This window comes from Taudactylus pleione, unplaced genomic scaffold (assembly GCF_031769625.1).
Source record: "Taudactylus pleione unplaced genomic scaffold, aTauple2 ptg000100l, whole genome shotgun sequence".
NCBI classification, from domain to species: domain Eukaryota; kingdom Metazoa; phylum Chordata; class Amphibia; order Anura; family Myobatrachidae; genus Taudactylus; species Taudactylus pleione.
The window spans coordinates 11,262,759-11,282,807 of NW_028284502.1; the positions used below are offsets into that span (position 1 = coordinate 11,262,759).

Here is a 20,049-nt window from a genome sequence, read left to right on the forward strand (position 1 = left end):
TGGTCAAATCGGGAGGTTGGGGACCCACACCGGCACAGCTATACGGCGGTGCCGGACCCCCGGAGTGTGAATGGATGCAGCGCGTATGCACGTGGCTTCCATTCACATGCGGGAGAGGGCTGGGGCAAGCCTAGCCAGTGACGGAGGGCTGGGCTTTACCCCCAGCCTGACGTTATTTGGAGGCGTGCCATACCAGTACATAGGGGCGCAGAGAGTGGGGAGTGGGTACTCTTTACCCGGGCCTGTTGGAGGGGCCTGGCGGGGGCCCACACCCTGCAGCCCCTGCCCCCAATGCGGTACTTTGGACAGGGAGAGGACTGACTGCTGCAGCCTCTCTCCTCAGCCCAGCACACACGCTGCTGGGGTAGGGACAGTCCTCTATCTCCCTGCGTAATGTGCCAGGGGAAGCAATCACAGTCGTCTGACCCCAGGACACCGGCGCGCGGCCGCAAATATATTATAATATATTCTTTTTCATAAGGAGGGGTTCTGGCCACACCTCCCTGAGTTGGCCACGCCCCCTCCCAGTCTCAGGGCCCAGCAGAGCTGTCGGCAGCCCAGCCTGTACATACTATCTGCAATATAAAGTGTGTCTGCCAGCTACATGAAGTGACGGCAGAAAGGTTGTTGGCTTAACCACTATTCATAAGAATGCGGCCTATCAATTCACAGCTAACCAGCGACATCACTCAGGGACAAGTTCAGAGATTACATAAACCTGATGTTTATGCAAATCTCCGCACATTATGTAGATCTGTTGCTCGCAGTGCCGCAAAAGTTGCAGCATGATTGACATGCTGGCGGCATTTGGCAGCATCCCAGAAAAGGGGAACGTACTGACCCTGTTTTCGGGGCGTACTGAAGCCAGTGGCTGTGTTCTTGGATGCAGCTTCACTGGTCCGGGCTACGTGATATCACGGACATCCTGAGTAAGCCGAGGATTACTCAGATGTCCAATATTCACGCAGATTCAGCAGCAGATGAGAGAAGCCGGTGGAAAGCGTCTTTTTACATAACGTCTCCTGTGTCTTTTGCATGTTTTAACACTGCACTATAGCCACCATCTCTGAATCAGGCTCTCAGGGGTCTATTTATCAAGCAGTGAAAACCGTGGAGAAGTTGCCCATAGCAACCAATCAGCTTTGAAGTAGCATTTATCAAGTACAGTCTATAAAATAATAGGTAGGAGCTGATTGGTTGCTATGGTCCACTTCTCCACTGGTTCACTTCTCCACACCTTTCACTGCTTGATAAATAGACCCCTCAGTGACTTCATGGCCTGATAGTAATGAGGCTCTGGATGTTGCTGTATTCCCATAAACATTACATCAAGCCACACAATGCCTTGTAAACTAATATATTGTAGTCTGTATAAATAACGTAATGGTTACATCAATTCTCTTCCATTTACACAATACAGTACCACATATTAGCTAGTACATGACTGTACAATCTGGAAAATCATAGGCTATTGGCAGTATTAGGGGTATATTTACTAAAGTGCGGGTTTTTAGAAGTGGTGTTGCCCTTAGCAACCAATCAGATTTTAGATATCATTTATCTAGCACCTTCTAGAAGAAAATAACTAGAATCTGATTGGTTGCTATGGGCAACATTTCCATTTCTAAAAACTTGCACTTTAGTGAATATACTCCTTAGGGGTAAATTTACTAAGATTCAATTTGGTCCCGATTTGTCCCATTTTTCAACAGGATCAGTCAAAAACTTAAAAAATCGGGAATTTATCAAGCTCCTGGTTTTGACAGGATCATTTTGATTGATGGTGTATTTGGTCGATCCTGTCCGTTTTGAAGTCCCGATTTAACCGCCCGAATTTCTCTTCCGAACAATTTATCAGTGAAATATGTGCAGACTGTTTGTTGTTTTTGTATTTTTAGGGTTCATTATTTGTTAATAAAAATTACGCGAGATCCCCCCCAAAAGGCTAACCAGCCCCAGACTAGCCAGCCTGTCCTGGTACTTACGGGGAACAAAACGAGTAGGGTTCCACCGTAATTTAGGTACCAGCACCAGACTGCAGGGCTAGTCCTGGTTTTAATTACAGGGGGAAAAAAATTGCGTAGGGGACACCTATAATTAAAACCAGCACCAGACCCTTTCTAGCGGGGGGCTGATGCCACAGCCAGGGGAGCCCTTTCACTGGTGAGAACTGCAGAATGAACTTTAGTAACTTGCGGCTCTCCATTGACTCAATGGAGGAGCCGTTCATTGGCTGAGAGAGGCAGGGGCTCACCTCTCTCAGCCAATGAACGCTCAGATACGGCTCTATAAAGGCAGAAGCCACGTCTGAGCGTTTCATTCGGGAGATATCAACCATCCTGGTTGGTATCTGTTGCGTGGATCACGATTTTTGTTTTTTTGTTTTAAGAAGACCTTGGATGCCTACTTTGGACAAGGGGACCACTCTGGTAATGTAGGTGAGTATGTGTGTGTGTGTGTATGTATGTAATAAAACTGTACTTTCGCTGTGTGTGTGTGTGTGTGTTTTGTGGGTTTTTTTACACATTTCTTTACAGGTAAACTACAGGTACCAGCAGGCCCTTAATGCCCCACATGCAGGTACTTGTGGTTCTCCAAGTACCAGCATGCGGGGGGAGGCTTGCTGGGACCTGTAGTTCCACTGTAAAGACAATGTTGATATTTTAATTTTTTACACACTACATACACTATCAACCCGCCACCCACCGCCCTAGGGTGGCGGTGATAGCCCTGGGCTATCAGCGTAGGCCAGGGGTGCCCTGGAGAGGGGGACTCCTGTATTGTATTGACTAGCAGTCAGGACAGATGCTGTGGCTGGGGGCCCGGTGAAAGGGCTCCCCTGGCTGTGGCATCAGCCCCCCCCTAGAAAGGGTCTGGTGCTGGTTTTAATTATAGGGGGATCCCTACTCAATTTTTTTCCCCCTATAATTAAAACCAGGACTGGCCCTGCAGCCTGGTGCTGGTACCTAATTTACAGTGGAACCCTACTTTTTTTCCTTGTAATTTTAGGTACCTGGACAGGCTGGCAAGTCTGGGGCTGGTTAGCCTTTTGGGGGGGGACCTCACGTATTTTTTTTTTAATTAACCCTTAGAACACACTTGTCAGAAACATACATAAATCACACTGATTTGTGTATGTTCAATGGCAACTCGCAGCTCAGGAGGTGGTGCATTTAAAACTTCTATTGAGTCCCTGATTTGAGTGTAAAACAGGCAACTTTAGCAAAACAAATAATGGTAAATTCCCGAATTGTATTAAAAAAGTGAAAAGTACTTCCGATTTTAGCCGATGGTGATATCATTTCTATTGTTCAAAACGGATGAATTTGCGCCATTAAACTGCCCGATTTAACCTGAAAAAATTAAGAAATCATCCGACTTTAACGATAGTAAGTACACGATTTGCAAAAAAGTGATATTATCGGGACAAACACGGATCGAGGTAAATATACCCCTTAGTCTCAGTTCCAGTCCGTGCCTGTATACCTCATAGATTTGACATTTTAAAGGACATTCCTACAAGTTACTTTATTTCATTGACTGACTTGTTTTTTTCTTTTTGAATTTTTACTAATTGTATTATTTTTGTATTGGTTCTTTCCATGAGTTTTTTTTTTTGTTCAACTTCCTTCTGTGCTTTTTTGTCTGTGACATTATATCACCAGTGTTTCATTTCAGCTGACCTGTGACAGGACACAATTCTGCTCTCTGCCGACAATTCTATCTACATAATTACATAATATTTACATAATTCCATTAAGAGACAAAAGCACAAAATAAAAACACAATTTTATTTAGATTTATGTATTCAAATCAGCAAAGAAAATGAAATATATGCCGTATAAATAACATTAAACACATAATAATTTCTAGGACATTTGCATCAGTTAACATAGTGACTTAAGGAATGTAATCCATAATTATAGGAGAAATATAACCTTCAGTTTTGATAAGGATAATCATCAAACCACAATCTGCTATTAGCCCTATTTGTTTAATCAGATGTGTCCTGTAATTAGTAAAATAACCAATGTACTGTAATGGCTGTTTTCATCCAACCTTTAATCACCACCAACTGGAATGGAACCTGTAATCATACTAGATAGGACATGCATGCATAATATTATAGAAATATACAAGGAAAGATGAGCTATGATTATACAGAGTGGCATCATATTTGTGTTTTTTTTCTAATCTCTCTGGATGCAGGTGGCACGTGTGGCACACGGGGACCAGGGCATTGTCGAGATTTCATTAGGGAAGTTGGCAAGATGCAGAAGTTCCTCATGTTCTGGAAGGACTTCTTAAATTTCAGGAGTCTCACCAGGGCTGGAATAAGCCTTCGTGGAGTCCAGAGCGCTTAAGACAGTGGAGCCCTCGCCTCTTGTCTCAATGTCACCTGTCTGAGCCCGCTGTGTGTGTGCCTCCTGCCCCCGCACCTCCATGAGGCAGCAGCGTAGGTCCTACCAACACTCCAGCAGTGGGGTCAGACTCCGGAGCTGCTTCTTGGGCAGCGCAGGAATCACTTCTGCTCATCTCCCACCTCAGCCGCCAGCAGCAGAGCTCCCAGCAGTCGAGCTGCTCCCCGCAGTGCAAGATGGAGAGACACAGAATAGTATTTGGACAGGAGCACCACAGTGGGGTCAAACTAGCACTGGAAAAGGGGGTGGTGGGGGAGAGAGGACCCGGGGGTACTAACTCCATGTGCGCCCCCCATTTTAATCCAGATCTGAGTCTCTTAGGCATTCCGGGAGTATATCAGTGGACACGGGCAGAGAGGAGGGGGCCAGTTGCACTCCCCGTGCGGGGCAACCTCCTCTCTTCCCGGTGGCCGGCAGCCGATTGACGCGGCTGGCCAGCCACCGGATCATTAGTAGACTCCGGACACTAGAGGGGGCCCGGAGTCTACTGCGCATGCGCAGAACACCGGAAAAATGGTCGCAGCAGCCATTTTCTGGTGTTCAGAGCAGCGCTGAAACCCACTGCGGGACCATGGACAGGTAAGTTTGAAATAATATGGGTGCAGGGTGTGCGGTACAGGGCCCCCCTGGACCCGGGGGCCCGTGTGCCCCGCACACACTGCACCCATTATAGATACGCCACTGTCAGTGGAGTACATCCCAACTGTCCTGATATGGGGTAACGTCACGCCATCCCGACACTCAGGCCTTTATTTTGTGGGTAATAAGGACCTCATTCAGAGTTGGTCGAAGCGGCCGCACGGTCGTACGGAAAAAGGGTCCGGATATTCAAATGATTCCCTCGCAAGTTGCGTCCCTAAGTTCGGATCGGTAGCTGGCCGACCAAGGGGAGGAAGCGGTCGGAAGACAAAAAAATACGCCCCCTTCTCGTACGCATTGCACGTCATCTCCGGGCATATAAGGATTAATCGAGACCATCGGCACTGGTCGTAAAGCTTAAGGTTGACCATACCCTCTCTTAAGCTCTACGATCATGTCAGTGTAAAAACCTCCCGTGTCACATGTGCCATGACGCTACTTTGTTAATTATGCACTCCCATAAACCGTATGCACTCCCATAAAACGCTGTTCGCATAATTAGGCACGCCTGCGTTCGGATTTCCACTCCCCCGTTTTCAAGCACCTTCCCCTGTTACCACCCACAAACGCCTCACTCTGTCACTCAAACTACCGACCTGGCTGTGTTCAAGGAGAGAGAAATTTCTGATCGTAGCGGCTAGTTTGCGCACGCGCATTGCGAACTTTACGCATGCGCAGTATAGCGAACATTGGTGGCGTACGACCGTGCGGCCGCTTCGACCGACTCTGAATGAGGTCCTAAGTGCTTTACTGCTGGAGTGTCTAGTGCAGTGGTTCTCAAACTCGGTCCTCTTTTGTGTATGTGATGCGTTCACCTTAAGTCGAGGTAATAAGAGTTATGAGCAGCATTTTTAGACAAACAAAAAAAAAATATTTCCCTTTAATCTTAAAATGCATATTCTTTTCTTTACATTTGTTAAAGCCTAGTCAGCAAACAATGCTGCTCTTTACTGCCGTCATTGTAATAAACAAGGGCAGCCCAAACAATAAAGTTAAGCTATTCAAATTACAGAAATGATTGTCAATTAGAATAAGTAATATGGACAGAATGCAGACTTGCTGAATCGCTCGGAAGTTCCCCATTAAGCCTGTCTTTTTGCAAACTGATTTTGTATAATGTCTTCTCAAATGATATATTTATATAACACATCAGTTGCGCTCTGGTTTTATTGAGTGAGGTTTGTATTCTATTAACCCCTTCCTGTCATACATCAGTATTGCCCAGGGTCTGGGGGTGTCCTGTTAATGCAACTATACAAACATTAAGTACTGTGTAGCACAATTTTGGGATAGACCCAGGAGAGTCAGGAGCTTAAAAGAAAATATAAAAGTATTGTAAGGCTGCATAAATCCATAGGGTTTCTGAGGAAAATATAACCGTTAAAAAAGGGTTAAAATTGTTTATACTCTAAAATAGCCAGTGATATTTGATCCAATACTAGTACTATCATTTATGTAAACACAGACTCAGGATGCAAGTAATTGTGCACCTGGAAAAACCATGTTGCAAAGCAAGAGGTGCAAATACATACATTGTTTTTGCATGTAGGGTAAATATTGGCTGCTTTTGCATGTAGCCCACAAATGCTGCACAGCTTTATTTTTACACTGCATGTTAGATTTCTGTTTGGACACGCCCCTCCCAAATCTAAAGTTGGGTACACACTAGACGATATCTAATGTGCCCGACATCTTCAGCGTTGGGACCCGGCGGGGGAGTCAGCATCAGTAAGATGCTGGCAGTGACAGAGCAACAGCGGGGGGCATGCTATTGGTTGCCCATAGCAACCAATCAGTTTCTACTTAACATTTAACTAGCACCTTCTAGAAGATAATAGCTAGAATCTGATTGGTTGCTGTGGGCAACATCTCCACTTCTAAAAACTTTCACTTTAGTAAATTTACCCCGTAGATGGATTAGGACACTATCCTAAAGATACTGGAGGAACTTAAGCTGCCTGCAAAGTACTTGTAGCAGGGTCTAATATTCAGTTAGACTTGACTTTGTAATTGTAGGATGATGTGACTATGGGCTTGATAAAGAGGAAAACACTAATCCATGCGCAAGTGCGATTTCTTGATTCACTGCTGCAAAAATATGCAAATGCTAGTCTCAGCCTTCCCCTTATATACTTGGGAGCGCCAAACATTGCAAGCACTGAGACGCCCACTTTCAATGTCCGTGGACAGTGCAAATCGACCTTTGGACTCGAACACCACCACTGGCTCACCATCGCGATCACCACTTATTACGTCCCCTATAGCTGGAGCAGTGTCTCCTTCTAAACTCTCTCTAATCATCTGTACCTCTGTAGCTGTGGCTCCGCATTTGAGAATGCAGCGGAGTTTATACTGACACGCCTGTGACCCTTCCATAACACGCCCATGAGACGGCCTTTTTTTGCATTCACTTCAAGCCGCCTCCCAGTCACCTCCATGGCTGTCCGCCACCAGCTTTATTACAAATGACTCCATTCGCAACAGCAGCCTCTGTGTAAATGCAGTGGTATGCATGTACTTTAGAGGTATCCAGGACTTTTTGTGCAAGCGCAGTGAGCAAATAATCACTCAACTGCGCAAACATCGGCACTGTCCCCCTCTAATTCAGGCCCAATGTCCCAGAAAGTGCTCTAGAAATAGGCACCGAAACATTACCAGGTTTGAAAATATTCAATGGTGTAATAGATGGAAGAGGTTCGTATGACCTCTTGCTCTTTCCAAATTTCTGAATTAATATTGAGGCTTCTGGGAATTACACAGTGGGGGTCTTAAGTTATTAAATGCTTCTGCTGTGCAAAAAGCAATTTTATGGTCACACAATTACAATTCTCTACCTCAGTAAAGAAAATATCACAGTACTAGCTACACAGTCAATTCCTGCCTGACCCATTAATCAATCTTCACACACTGAATGCAGCAAAGAAACAGCAAAGTTAGCAATCGATTCTGATAGGCCCCGAGGGCTGTGTTTATATCATGATGACCAATCAAAATCATCCAGCACAAACATGAGCATCAAGCCTTTCTAAAAGTGGATGGATGGATCGATGGGTGCAATGCAGAAGTATAGATTGTGGACAACACAAGAGGATCTGTCCATATAGATAAAATTATGTTTTTCATCAACCGAGTGCAGCTTCTGGACTGGAAAAGATCTTTGTGTGGGGCATATTTATTAAAGCCCCCAAAATTTTTTATCTTTTTTTGTTGCATATTGCAGCGATTTGGAATTTATCATTAGTCAGATGCTCCCACAAAAGCTTGTGCTGGTGAATGGTAAAAAGTGATTGCGTAACTGGATTTGGACCCAACTGAGATACTTCAGATCTCTCCATTAAATGAATACGGCCATCTAAAGAGCTAATGGGACCAAGCTACGAAATGCAAAACCTTTTTGCAGTCCCCATAGAAACCTATGAAGATGGCATTTGCAAGCATAAGAAGGGGGAAGGTGGGCCGCAGCAAACTGTATATATCTAATATCTGTTGTGGGGGATGCAGTTACCAGGTCGCCATTAAAAACACTATGTTGACAGTTATGATGTTGACATCTGCAGAACTTTGACATGATCCCAATATTAGCGTGTGAAATGTGTTGCCATTCTGCAGGGAGAGAAGAGTTAGGGTTAGGCTGCAGGAGGGGAGGGTTAGGTGTATTACTCATCGCTGGAACTTCTGTAGGATTAGCCGTAAGTCATCAGGGTGTCACCACCGGACCTGCTGAACAAGGTAAAGTCACCGCTGGACCCCCAGGAACGTTTTGTCAACATTCTAATCCTGACTATATATGTCATCACTATCGACATGGGAAATGTCAACAAAATATATCACCCCCCTATTGTGGCACCCCCTTGTTAAATAGCACCGATGCTCAAAAATGCGTTAATCTTCCAAAAACCGCTAGTACTGTCTGCACTGATGGGCTTAATAGGCTTCTCTGCTGTTTCAGTTACCTGCATGATCAATTGCATTTGTAGAAACTTCATGTGACTGTGGGACTGACTCTAGTGATTCCTATTTGTACTGTTTGCAAGGTTGTTCAACCTATTTTCTATCACATTTATAGATATTCCTGAAGGTCAGGGTGTTTACGACGATATAAGGTGTTGCAGCTTAGCTGTGCCACAATAAACTGAAACGCATAAGAATTTTGATTGTAATGTGTTACTAATGGGGAGATAGAAGTGGGGGCTCGTTGGGGCTGTTGTTGCAATCTGTATCAGTGTGCCCCAGCTTGCTTCTATACAATGTCAGAATTGGCCAGCAAGGGGCGGGGCCAGTATGACGCGTATCGTGTCATGAATTCCCCTGGGGTGCAGGAGAAATTCAGGAGTCTCATGGCATGTAGGCAAGTATGAGCTTAAGTGTAACTGGAAATTACAAAACCAGCCACCGTCTACTTTTGGTTTATACGTGCAGCAGGTAGGACCAGCGCACAGAGGTGTAGATATTGCCGGATATCAAATATGACAAAAAACAAAAATACACAGAGAGTAGAAAAAGAGTAATTTTACCAATAAGAACTTGACCGTAAAAGTTCTCATTGAAAAGCCGTGTTTATAACAATATATCATCCCTTTTGCCTCCTGGGCTGCTGATATCCTGTAACCTGACTGTTATTCTTACACGGGGAGGTTTAACCTGCATAAAAATCGTATTGAATTCTCAATAATAATTGTACAGAACTGTATAATCCATTTAGGTCAAGCACTTCTGAAATGTCAATTCATTTCCTCCCTCATCTGTGTTCACGGTCTCCTGACAGGCGGATAGGATTCACCCTGTACAAAAGAGAGATGAGTCTCAGTCAGGAGTCAGCGACATTAGTTGAAGAAACTAATAAAGTGCACGTATTAAGTAATAACATTTTTAAATTCATTGCTTCCAGGCTGAATTTATATTCAAGGTCTGGCACAGGCTATGAAATCTAATTTTCTTCTCATGGATGTGTGATATAATTTTATAAGTGTTATAAAAAAAAAAGGACTTTACTTATGCTGACCGGAGAGCGGTGTTATCTTGTCATATATAACAGGAGTCGCCGTCTCCTAGGATGAAATCAAGGCTGAGTTTAAAGAGAATTGATCCACCAATATATATTTGCTCTATAGCTGAGTGGATTTACTGCTACTCTCTATACACTTATAAAGTGTTTATATTTCATACTGTATATAAAGTTATATTCCCCGTGTTCTGCACACAGCCTGGCAGTTATTGCTTTGGAAAATCAGAGGAACAAAGCTGGACCATCATCATTTTGCAGTATGAATTGTTTATCAGTATAATCTGCAATTTGTAGCTTCTGGTTATTGAATTGACAGATAGGCCTATCTGGTTATAAATGGGATGTGATAATAATACAGGGCCCTAATACAGAGTCTGACATAAATGCAATTTGCAGCGTTTTTCGGCCACAGTTTGCATTTATATTTTGGGCCTCTTTTCGCAGTGCACGTGTTTTCGGCCTATGACTAGGGGCCCGGGACAGTGGGCCTGATTCAGCAATGAACGCATGTTTGCAGACACACGCAAACGGCCGATAGTTGCGTATGCGTATGCATGAAATAGATTCAGAGGCAAAGCAGAGCCACAGCACAGTGATTGACAGGAAGTGCCGTCTGTGGGTGGTGACAGGGGAGTGGTCGAGCGAACGCAGGCGTGACTGTGCGTTTGGACGGCGGTTTAGGGGCGTGCATATTTAAGCCCTTGCAGCGACGGACGAAGCCTGAGGTCTAGTTGCACGCAGGTAGTGGCAGAAATCCTGCGTGAAGTCAACCTTTATTATGCTAATGTGTTCGATGGTTTTTGATGTTACCGATGTTTCTGCTGTCTTGCGTGGTATAACAGGACGCACGTTAAGGGAAGTGGGAGGTATTGTGTAGTGCTAGGCGTTTGCTTATTCTGCATGAGTATGCATTTATTAGCATATACTCGCAGAAGCTGATTCCATGCTTCTGCATCCGTGCGCACCTTGCTGAATCAGGCCCAGTGGCTGGAATGGGCGTGGAAACATGGCCAAAGTACAGTTAGGGCATGGTGTGGGCGTGTAGTTGAAAATGGCAAATAAAATGCCCCAAGTAAATGAAAACGTAGATGGCTGACCTGCGGGTGCAGTAACCCTGGTGTAAGTTGCACACTGATGCCGATGACTGCGTCTGATTTGCGGCAGATGTTAAAAACACACCCATTTATGCAAATACAGGGGAACGGCTGCAACTGTGGTTTAAGGCCCTGATTCAGAGCCGGACGCTCTGACAGGGCGCTCGCTCTGAATCAGGGCCGGGCTATTTTTTTTTTTTGAACGGCCTCCTGCCCGCTCGCATAGCTGTGGGTGACCACCCACAGCTATAGCGAGCGGGCAGGAAGATGGTCGCGATGGTCAAGACCATTGTGACCATCGGGCTTGCGACGAGACCCTTGTGGTAGGGTCTCATTGCCGCAAGCCTTAGAGTGCTTTCGGCTCAAACAGAGCCGAAAGCACTCCCACTAACATCACTTGTGATGTCAGTGGGGCCAGCCCCAGACGGTAGGCATTCCCATAAGAACGCCTCCGTCTGGGCAGCCACGCCCTCGGCACGCCCTCTAAAGGGGGTGTGCAGTCACTCACCATCGACAGCATGCCCCCTTTGGTACGAGACCCGGAGCGACAGCTTGCCCGTCGCTATCCGGGTCTCGCGCATGCGCACGACGGAGCCGGCTCCGTCGTGCGCATGCGCACTGGGCCACCATCTACCTGCTTGCGAGCGCTCAGCCCTCGCGAGTGGGTCTGAATCAGGCCCTAAGTCCCTTTACAATGCATTACACACTCACTTTACACAACGAAAGACTGCGTCACACTCAGATAGGCCACGGGACTTATATTTCAATTGTTGTCATAGAAAGAAACAGGGGCGCAGGGCCGGATTAAGGCTTGTGGGGGCCCCAGGGCAACTGAGATGTGGGGGCCCACACCAACAGAATTGACAGCCTGCTCACCCTCTCTACTAGTATACCCCTTACTTACCTTGAAAATCCGGGAGCTCTGTTCATCGGTTCCCCCGGCAAGCTCACCGCGGAGGTCCACAGCTCCCTCTGCGACTGATGTCCTGGGCCCGGACCACATGCTGACTGCTGGGTCCTGGCTCTATATTGCTTCCCATGGCTGTTTGATGCAATGCCACACACTGCTGGGCCCACGCGATGATGGAAGGTGTGGCCGAGTTGCAGGAGCCTGTCAGTGGCCAATGCGACCTTGCACTGCAGCCAGCCATGAGGGAGAGAGGCCACGACGCCTTCACTAATGTTGTTGCTCTTGCCTGGACTGGCTTCCCTGGGAGCTGGCCAGGTTGGGGTAATATGTGCGGCAGTGTAGGGGCCCCTGGACGACCGCCCTGTCCGCACCCCTATAATCCGGCCCTGCTGGGGCGTTATCTACAATGGGTGCAGGGTGTGCGGTGCACACGGGCCCACACCGCACCCATTATATATACTTACCTGTCCTTTGTCTCCAGAGTGCTGCTCTGCAGCTCCAGACCAGCGCTGCAGAGTGGCAAAATCATTTATAAAATGGCACAGTACTGCTGTCCCCGAAAAATAGTGTGGGCGCCATTTTCCCGGAGCCCAGCGCATGCGCAGCAGATTTTGGCACGCTGAATAAGGCCGATAATAACTAGATGCGTTTTACCTTCTCACTGGTAAATATTTAAGGAACACATTTTTTATAAAAGTCATGTGACACAGGTGGGTGGGGACTGTTTTCTGTGTAGATATGTAATCTGTTAGGCCACTTTCTGACAGTGCTAAATGTACATTTAGAAATGTATATGTTGCTGATTAGGAGCCTGATTCAGACCCGCTCGCTAGATGCGATAGCTCGCCCCCAGCGTATGCAAATTAAGCTAAGTGACGGCATGGCACTCATTACACTGGGTTGTCTTTGCTTGGTTAACAAGCGGATTTCGATCGCTCAGAGCAGAACAAAGCGTACGCATTCGCTGACGCTTAGCATCGGCCGCGAACGAGTGAGCGGCTGTTTGCGAGCGGCTCTGAATGAGCTCCTAGGTACGTACTAAGGGTCCCAGCAACACCCCCCCACCCAGTGACTAGTTGATCTATTATACTCTAGTAACCAACCTATCTACTAAAATAATCACATAAATACTACCCAATAGAGACAGAAGGCGGTCTATATAGTGTGACAAGTAGCATGTTTCTCCCTTTTTGCAACTAAAACCGCTTTGATATGTCATGTGCCAGTAAGGTTTCTCTTCACAGCGTTCACACGACGGAGAAGCTCATCAATCGGTTCCCAGTTATCGCTCCTTTGGCTCGATTCGGACCCGCTCGCTAGATGCGTTCATTCGCTAGATGCGTATGCAAATCCGGCTAACTAACAGCAAGGCAAGCGATCGCTCGGCAAGGCATTAGCACGCCCACTATGTCTTGGTGTGCGATTGCTCTGTGTATGCAGATGCCCACCAGCCTGTCTTAAGATGCCCTCTTATGCACGTCATCTCCAGGAAGTGTATGCAACAATCGGTAACATCGAGTACCATCGGATGCGATCGCAGCGCTTGTAGCTGACCATACCCTACCGCAAGCACTGCGAGCACTTCAGTGTAAAATTCAGCCAGGTGACGTGTACTATGATGCTGCATCTTAACTATGCCCGCCTCTGCAATGGCGTTAAGACGCTCTGGCACGCCTGCGTTCGCACCTCCACTCCCGTCTTCATCGACCAACCCCTGTCACCACCAACAAACGGCATGACTTGTCACTCGCTTCCCGATCGCTCGGACTGGTTCGCGCACGTACGCATGCGCAGATTGCAAACATCGGATGGCTGCGTGCCAACGCATCCTAACGAGTAGGTCTGAATCGGGCCCCTTGATCGATCTTAGACAGTTGGCCATGGAGCACTGAATGTTCACCCTTGTGTAAGGGCTTCAGATCGAGATATATGTGTATACGCCCAGTTGCGCCCATTGCATATATGCAGTGGGAGGGCGTGAAGGGTAAATATAAAAGTTGTACTATATCCAGAAGGGGTCTTCTGCTGTCTATGTATGTCACTGTATATTGCTAAATGTAATTAAAATATTTTAGATAAAAACAACTTGAATTTTACATTATGTGGTCCTATAAATTACCAATGTTTAATTTTCAGTCCTGAATTTCTCTCTGTATTATAAGTCACTCCATCATGTATTGTGCACATCATGAATCAAACAGCACCAAACAAAAAACTAATTATAGATATATACAGTATGGTAAGACATACTGTAACATTGATTCCCTGTACCACAAGTGCCAGAGTGAGACCATTACAAGCCTTTGTGGTCAGGAAAAGGCAACGTCCTAAGCAGTCTTGGCAGAGGTGGGGATTGACGAGGGATTGACAACATTCCCTATCCATTGTCAGAGCTCGGTGCTGTAATGAGGAATTGGAGTACCATGGTATAGTTACTCGTGTCTGCTGTCACTCTCATAAAGGTTGTTGGGTGTTGCTATGACGACATCAGTTGCACCCGAACCATATTTCTTCCTGATTCTTGCATAGTCTGCCTTGACTTTTATCTTCTCTCTGCTGGCTGAAATGCATTACACATTGCAAATTAAATTCATATTGTCAATAAACTCTTTATATTTAGAGACTTACAGGACTTTCAGACACAAATGCGTAATCAATAATAATTATACAGTTTCACACAGGAACATGTATGGTGTAATACACAGATACAGATCATAAGTACTTAAGGTGGGTACACACCTGACAGACATATCTGCAGATGATGGTCGTTTATACACAATGAACGGCCATCATCTGCTTGTGCCCTCGGGTCCCGGCGGCCTGGTCGGGGGCGTGTCCCCACCCCCCCTCCTCGCGGCTGCCGCTGTGTGTGTACGGGCGGTCTGCCGACATATCTGTCCATCGGCTGTGCAGCACAGCCAATGTGATATGTCGGTGAACGACGACATTCACCGACATATCACGGGTACCCACTGGCCGACATGCAGTAGATATATTGGCCGATCAATTGATCGGCCAATGTATCTGTCAGTGTGTACCCAGCATTACTCTCCCAGAAGGTTTGAGAGACTTCTGATATTTTGGATAGTCCCCTGCAACCCCTGTGGAGTGGATGGATCTCCCCAATCCCGACCACTTCCTAGTAAAGTGGGCGGGATGTGTAGATAACACCAGGAATCGGTGATCCATAGGGAGGAGGCGGGACTAAAGAAACGCAAATTGGAGCTTAATGATGCAAAGAGCCTGGCTCCGCCCCCAAAGTGGTCAATGCATCTCATCTCCAGGCTTCTACCAGAGAGTAATAGGCAAGTATGATACGGATATTGTCACCCAGCTTTCTAGTGTGTGTGACAAGACTGCTTTCCAATGTAGCCATGCACATGGGATGTCAATTTGGAAAGATATGAGTAACTGTTACTCTGACTGAGAAAATGGCCCATCTGGGATGTCAGATGATAACTGTATACACATAGACTGATGATGGCCAGCTCCCAACTGCATTTACATTGGATTATTCTCGGGCATTGAACAGGCATTGGGAGTACACATGATACTGGGTTAATTCATTTGCCACTATTGATGCACGTGTGTCCGTATATGTTCAGTGTTTGTCCTAGTGAGCAACCTAAACAGGTTTCTACACAGGAGCAAAACACATGTCTGTTCCTTGAGAGTTTATTTATACCAGGACAGAAATATACAATATGATTGGAGTAGCGAAAACCTACAACATTGAGGAGACTCTGATAGACATAAGCAGGAGGGTACCAGGGACGTGTAGTCAGGGTAGGCAGAGCCTCCCCTGTCATTCTCCCTCCCCTATCATACCCACTGTCACATATAGATAGAATTCATAGACACTGAAGCTTAGTATAGTGAGGGGAGAGTTACAGTGAGTGGGGGTGAGACAGGCTCCTGGCACTCAGACCCACCCCCCATTTGTGCCTCCCCTTCCATTGACAACACCGCACGTCACTGGAGGGTACATAGCTGAAGGTCTCATTCTGGGTTTTCATGCAGTGCTTATACATGGATTCCCCAGACCTTTTGTTTGTCCCCATATCAATCATTAAAGCTCATTAATATACAGCAAAATATGCAGGCATTGAAAGCAAAAACTTAGACATAAGGTGCGTTATGTTAAGGAGCATTACAGGAGTTCATATTTGGTTTTAATCTTTCTCAATAATAACTTGTCAATCCGAATTTATTTGCAAAAAATAAATCCTATTAAACTTATAAGCCAGAACAATTATTAGTATACATTTTCATAATATTTAGCAAAATGTATTAAAAAATATTTAATTCAAAATAAGTCTGCTGCATCGGGTGGACAATCACGACATTGTTATTTCAGATCACGCTCCTGTCTCGCTGGCTCTTACTCATCCACAAATGCAACACACTGACCCGCATATGGCGTTTCCCATACTATCTAGCTCAGTCTGATGACTTCAAGTCGTATGTTACTCACCACTGGTCGAACTATGTTGACAATAACCTGACTTACTGGGACCGACCTGTTCTTTTCTGGGGTGCCTCTAAGGCAGTATTGGGGGGACATATTACACTGTACAACAAATGAATACTTTTAATTTGTTTCCTTTCTAATAATAGTTTATACATTACTAATTTGAGGTCAAGAAAAACTAAAATGATTTCAGAATGTTTTTACTAGCTCTATTTTTTGAGCTACACTACTTGCACTATACTGTATATACATTAGTTATATAGTCATAGTGAAAAGCTATTTTAAAATAATCTGATATTTTCTTGATAGAAAATAAATAACAGTTGTTTTAATTCAATCAATCACAAATAAGAACACAAAACGAAACAAACATACAGCATACGAAACAAACATACAGCATAGGAAAGTACTATCTAATATAGTGGCCTATTCATGGGGGTGCTTTCTCTTTGCTTGTCGCTTGTACTCCTCTTCTGGGGCATCTCTTGTCACTGTCCAACAGTAGTGATCACCTACCCTGATATCTTTGTTCCATTGCTGAAATGTCTTGGTGGAATCGCTCACTATGCTTGTCACTCAGTGCAGCACAGTTATCTTGTGTGGGTAATCCCGGGAATCGCATATATTTGAATAGGGGAGGGGACAAATAACTGATTCATTTAATTGGGTCATTAGGCCCCGCCCCCTCTGCGTGGAACGCAGATTGCTGGTAAGATTCTCTCCATTCTGCCCACTTCACTAGGAATACCCCTACATAGTCATAAATGAGCTATATCTCGGAACTCTGAGCTAACTGAGAGTTTTAAATGTCATATTCATTCTTTGCATGCTGAAATCAATTAGAAGTAACTATTTTCACATCGGAAACATTTTCATTGTTGTGCAGTGTTATTAGTTATGTTACGTATCCCATAAGAGACGAGAGCAGAATATGATACGCTGAAAGCCACAATGTTAGACACTTTCCAACATGCAAGCCCCTCGGAAATAACCATGCACTCTTATAAGCAAGCACGCCAATTGTTGGAAACCTACTTAATAACGCAAGCGAGATACTCTTTAGAATACACAAAAAATTTTTTTACTGCTGGGGAAATAAAGCGGGTAAACTCCGGGCAGTACTGTCTAGGCCTCCTAGGAAACAACGTACAATTACTACTTTAAAACACCCCCGCACTGGGAATATACTGACTGAATCTAGGGAAATAGTTTCCCAGTTCCAGGAACATTTTGAAGCCTTGTTTCGTTCCTCCCCTATTAATACTACAATTCTAAGCACCCTTCTCACTGATGAGGTGTTACCGAAACTCACCTCAGAACAAAGGGAAGCACTGGTGGGTAGCATCACCAAAGATGAAGTTAATATGGCTATATCACTGCTCCCCCAAGGTAAATCTCCAGGCCCAGATGGACTCTCAGGAGAACAGGGGCAGAACTATGGGAGACAACGGAACCGCCTGCCGCCGGGCTCCAGCTCTGAAGGGGCACCTCCGCCATTGTCCACAACATATTCACCCCCACTTAGGGCTGTAATTATATACCCGGGAGGTCGCGGGGGTCCGCGATCGCAGGGGGCGGGGCTTAGTGCCGGGGGGCGGGGCTTAGCGTCGGTGGGGGGGTAGTAGCGGTGGTCGGTCGGCGCATGCGCGGGCTCTTAGTTGCGGTATTTTTTCCGAAAATACCGCGACTAGAGTGCGGATGGGATCCGCAGGGACAGAGCTTTATCGCAAGCTCTGTCCCTGCAAGGGATTTATAGTAAATCCCTGTGATATTGCCTGAATTCGCAATGCGAATTCACTCGGTAATATCACACTACAATCCGCATTCAATATGCGGATTGTAGTAAATAGAGCCCATAGACCCATTAGTCTTTTAAATGTTGATTTCAAGCTCTTGACCAAAATCATGGCTTTAAGGCTTCAATCAATACTTTCCAATCTAGTGACTGAACACCAGACAGGATTTGTTCAGGGACGTCATGCGGTGAAAGCTATACAGACAGCAATGGCAGCAGTGGTGGCGTGGGGTGGTTCGCCCGGTGGTGAGAATATTCTTTTAAGCTTGGATATTCATAGAGCATTTGACATAGTTTTATGGCCACATTTATTTAAAATTTTGGAGGTGAGGGCCTTCGAGACAGGTTTCATTGACTTGGTTCGTTCATTCTATCAAAATCCTTCTACTTCTTCACTAATTAATGGAATAGTGGGACCTCGTTTTTATTTGGAGAGGGGTACCCACCAGGGTTGACCCCTATCCCCACTTTTATTTAAAGTAGCATTAGACCCACTACTTAGGGTTCTTCAAAACTGGCAGTCTTTTCAAGGAATCAAAATAGGTCACCAGGAGATAAAGACCTCAGCATTCGCTGATGATATCCTCCTCTACATTAATAATCCTGAACAGTCTCTTTCCATTATATTAAATAAACTTGACCATAGCATAGCTGTGCGAGCGGCCATGATGATGGTCGCGATGGTCAAGACCATCGCGACCATTGGGCTTGCGATGTTACAGGCACCTGGGGGATTGCAGGCGCTGAGCCGCACACCTCCGTAGGTCCTGCACAGACTTAGCAGCCGGTCACAGGGGCCCCCTTATGCTATTAGCCACTACTCTCCCTACACCACTCACTCTGTAAAGAAGACCGAGGGACATTATTCCATATCAAGATACATTCAATCAGCACATATATTCCTCTAGATTCGCATACAGCAGAGTTGAATGCACATCAGCTCATTTTCTATTGATGACACATTAATTGTGTCTCTTGTTGAATTTGATTCTGATCTTGTTTTTTTATATTTTATTTTTATTATATTTTTGACGATTTACGATTACTTGCTGTAACCATTTGTTTGCCATACATTACTTTGTAAAGTAAAAGATTTTGTACTTAACTCTGCACAGTTTCAGGTTCATTCACCAACTACAGATAACAGTCATTACATAAGGGTTGAGCTCAATCAACCTTGATTACCCTTGGTACCTTTTTCTTGCATGTATTTACAGAAGGGGACAAACCTCTGTGATTTGTAGCTCACCCGTTTAGTATCTTAGGGCCTGATTCAGACCCACTCGCGAGCGGCTGTCCGCTCGCAAGTGGGTCGATGTTATGGACTGAGCATGCGCACGACGGAGGGAGCTCCGTCGTGCGCATGCGCCAGACGCGACGAGCGAAGGAAAGTCCTTCGCTCGTTGTGTCCGATCAAAGGGGGCGTGCTGTCAATGTTGATTGACAGCACGCCCCCTTTGGTGGGCGTGCCGGGGGCGTGCCTCCCTGACGGGGGCGTTCCCACGGGAACGCCTCCCGTCAGAAGCCGGCCCACTGACATCACTAGTGATGTCAGTGGGAGTGATTTTGGCTCTGATAGAGCCAAAATCACTCCGGAGCTTGCGGTTGAAAACCTCAACCGCAGGCTCCGGCTCGCAAATTCGATGGTCGCGATGGTCTCGACCATCGCGACCATCACAATGCACGCTCGTATAGCCTGTGGGTGGTGACCCAC

General features: G+C 45.8%; 1 protein-coding gene across 3 annotated transcripts in view; it reads right to left on the bottom strand.

Annotated features, from left to right (window-relative positions):
* Nucleotides 1–8,826: 8,826 nt before the first annotated feature.
* Nucleotides 8,827–20,049, bottom strand: part of DCDC1 (doublecortin domain containing 1) — a 533,665-nt gene continuing 522,442 nt past the window's right edge. Inside the window, exons 40-42 of one of the 3 annotated variants that reach the window (XM_088470413.1) lie at nt 14,506–14,629; nt 10,063–10,108; nt 9,793–9,841 (exon numbers count right to left, since the gene is read on the bottom strand). In XM_088470413.1, coding sequence (XP_088326539.1) covers nt 10,075–10,108; nt 14,506–14,629 — 158 coding nt within the window. In that variant the 3' untranslated portion in view covers nt 9,793–9,841; nt 10,063–10,074. Of the gene's footprint in view, nt 9,842–10,062; nt 10,109–14,491; nt 14,630–20,049 lie in introns of all 3 variants that reach the window. The other 2 variants (XM_088470412.1, XM_088470415.1) reach the window with 2 other exon arrangements.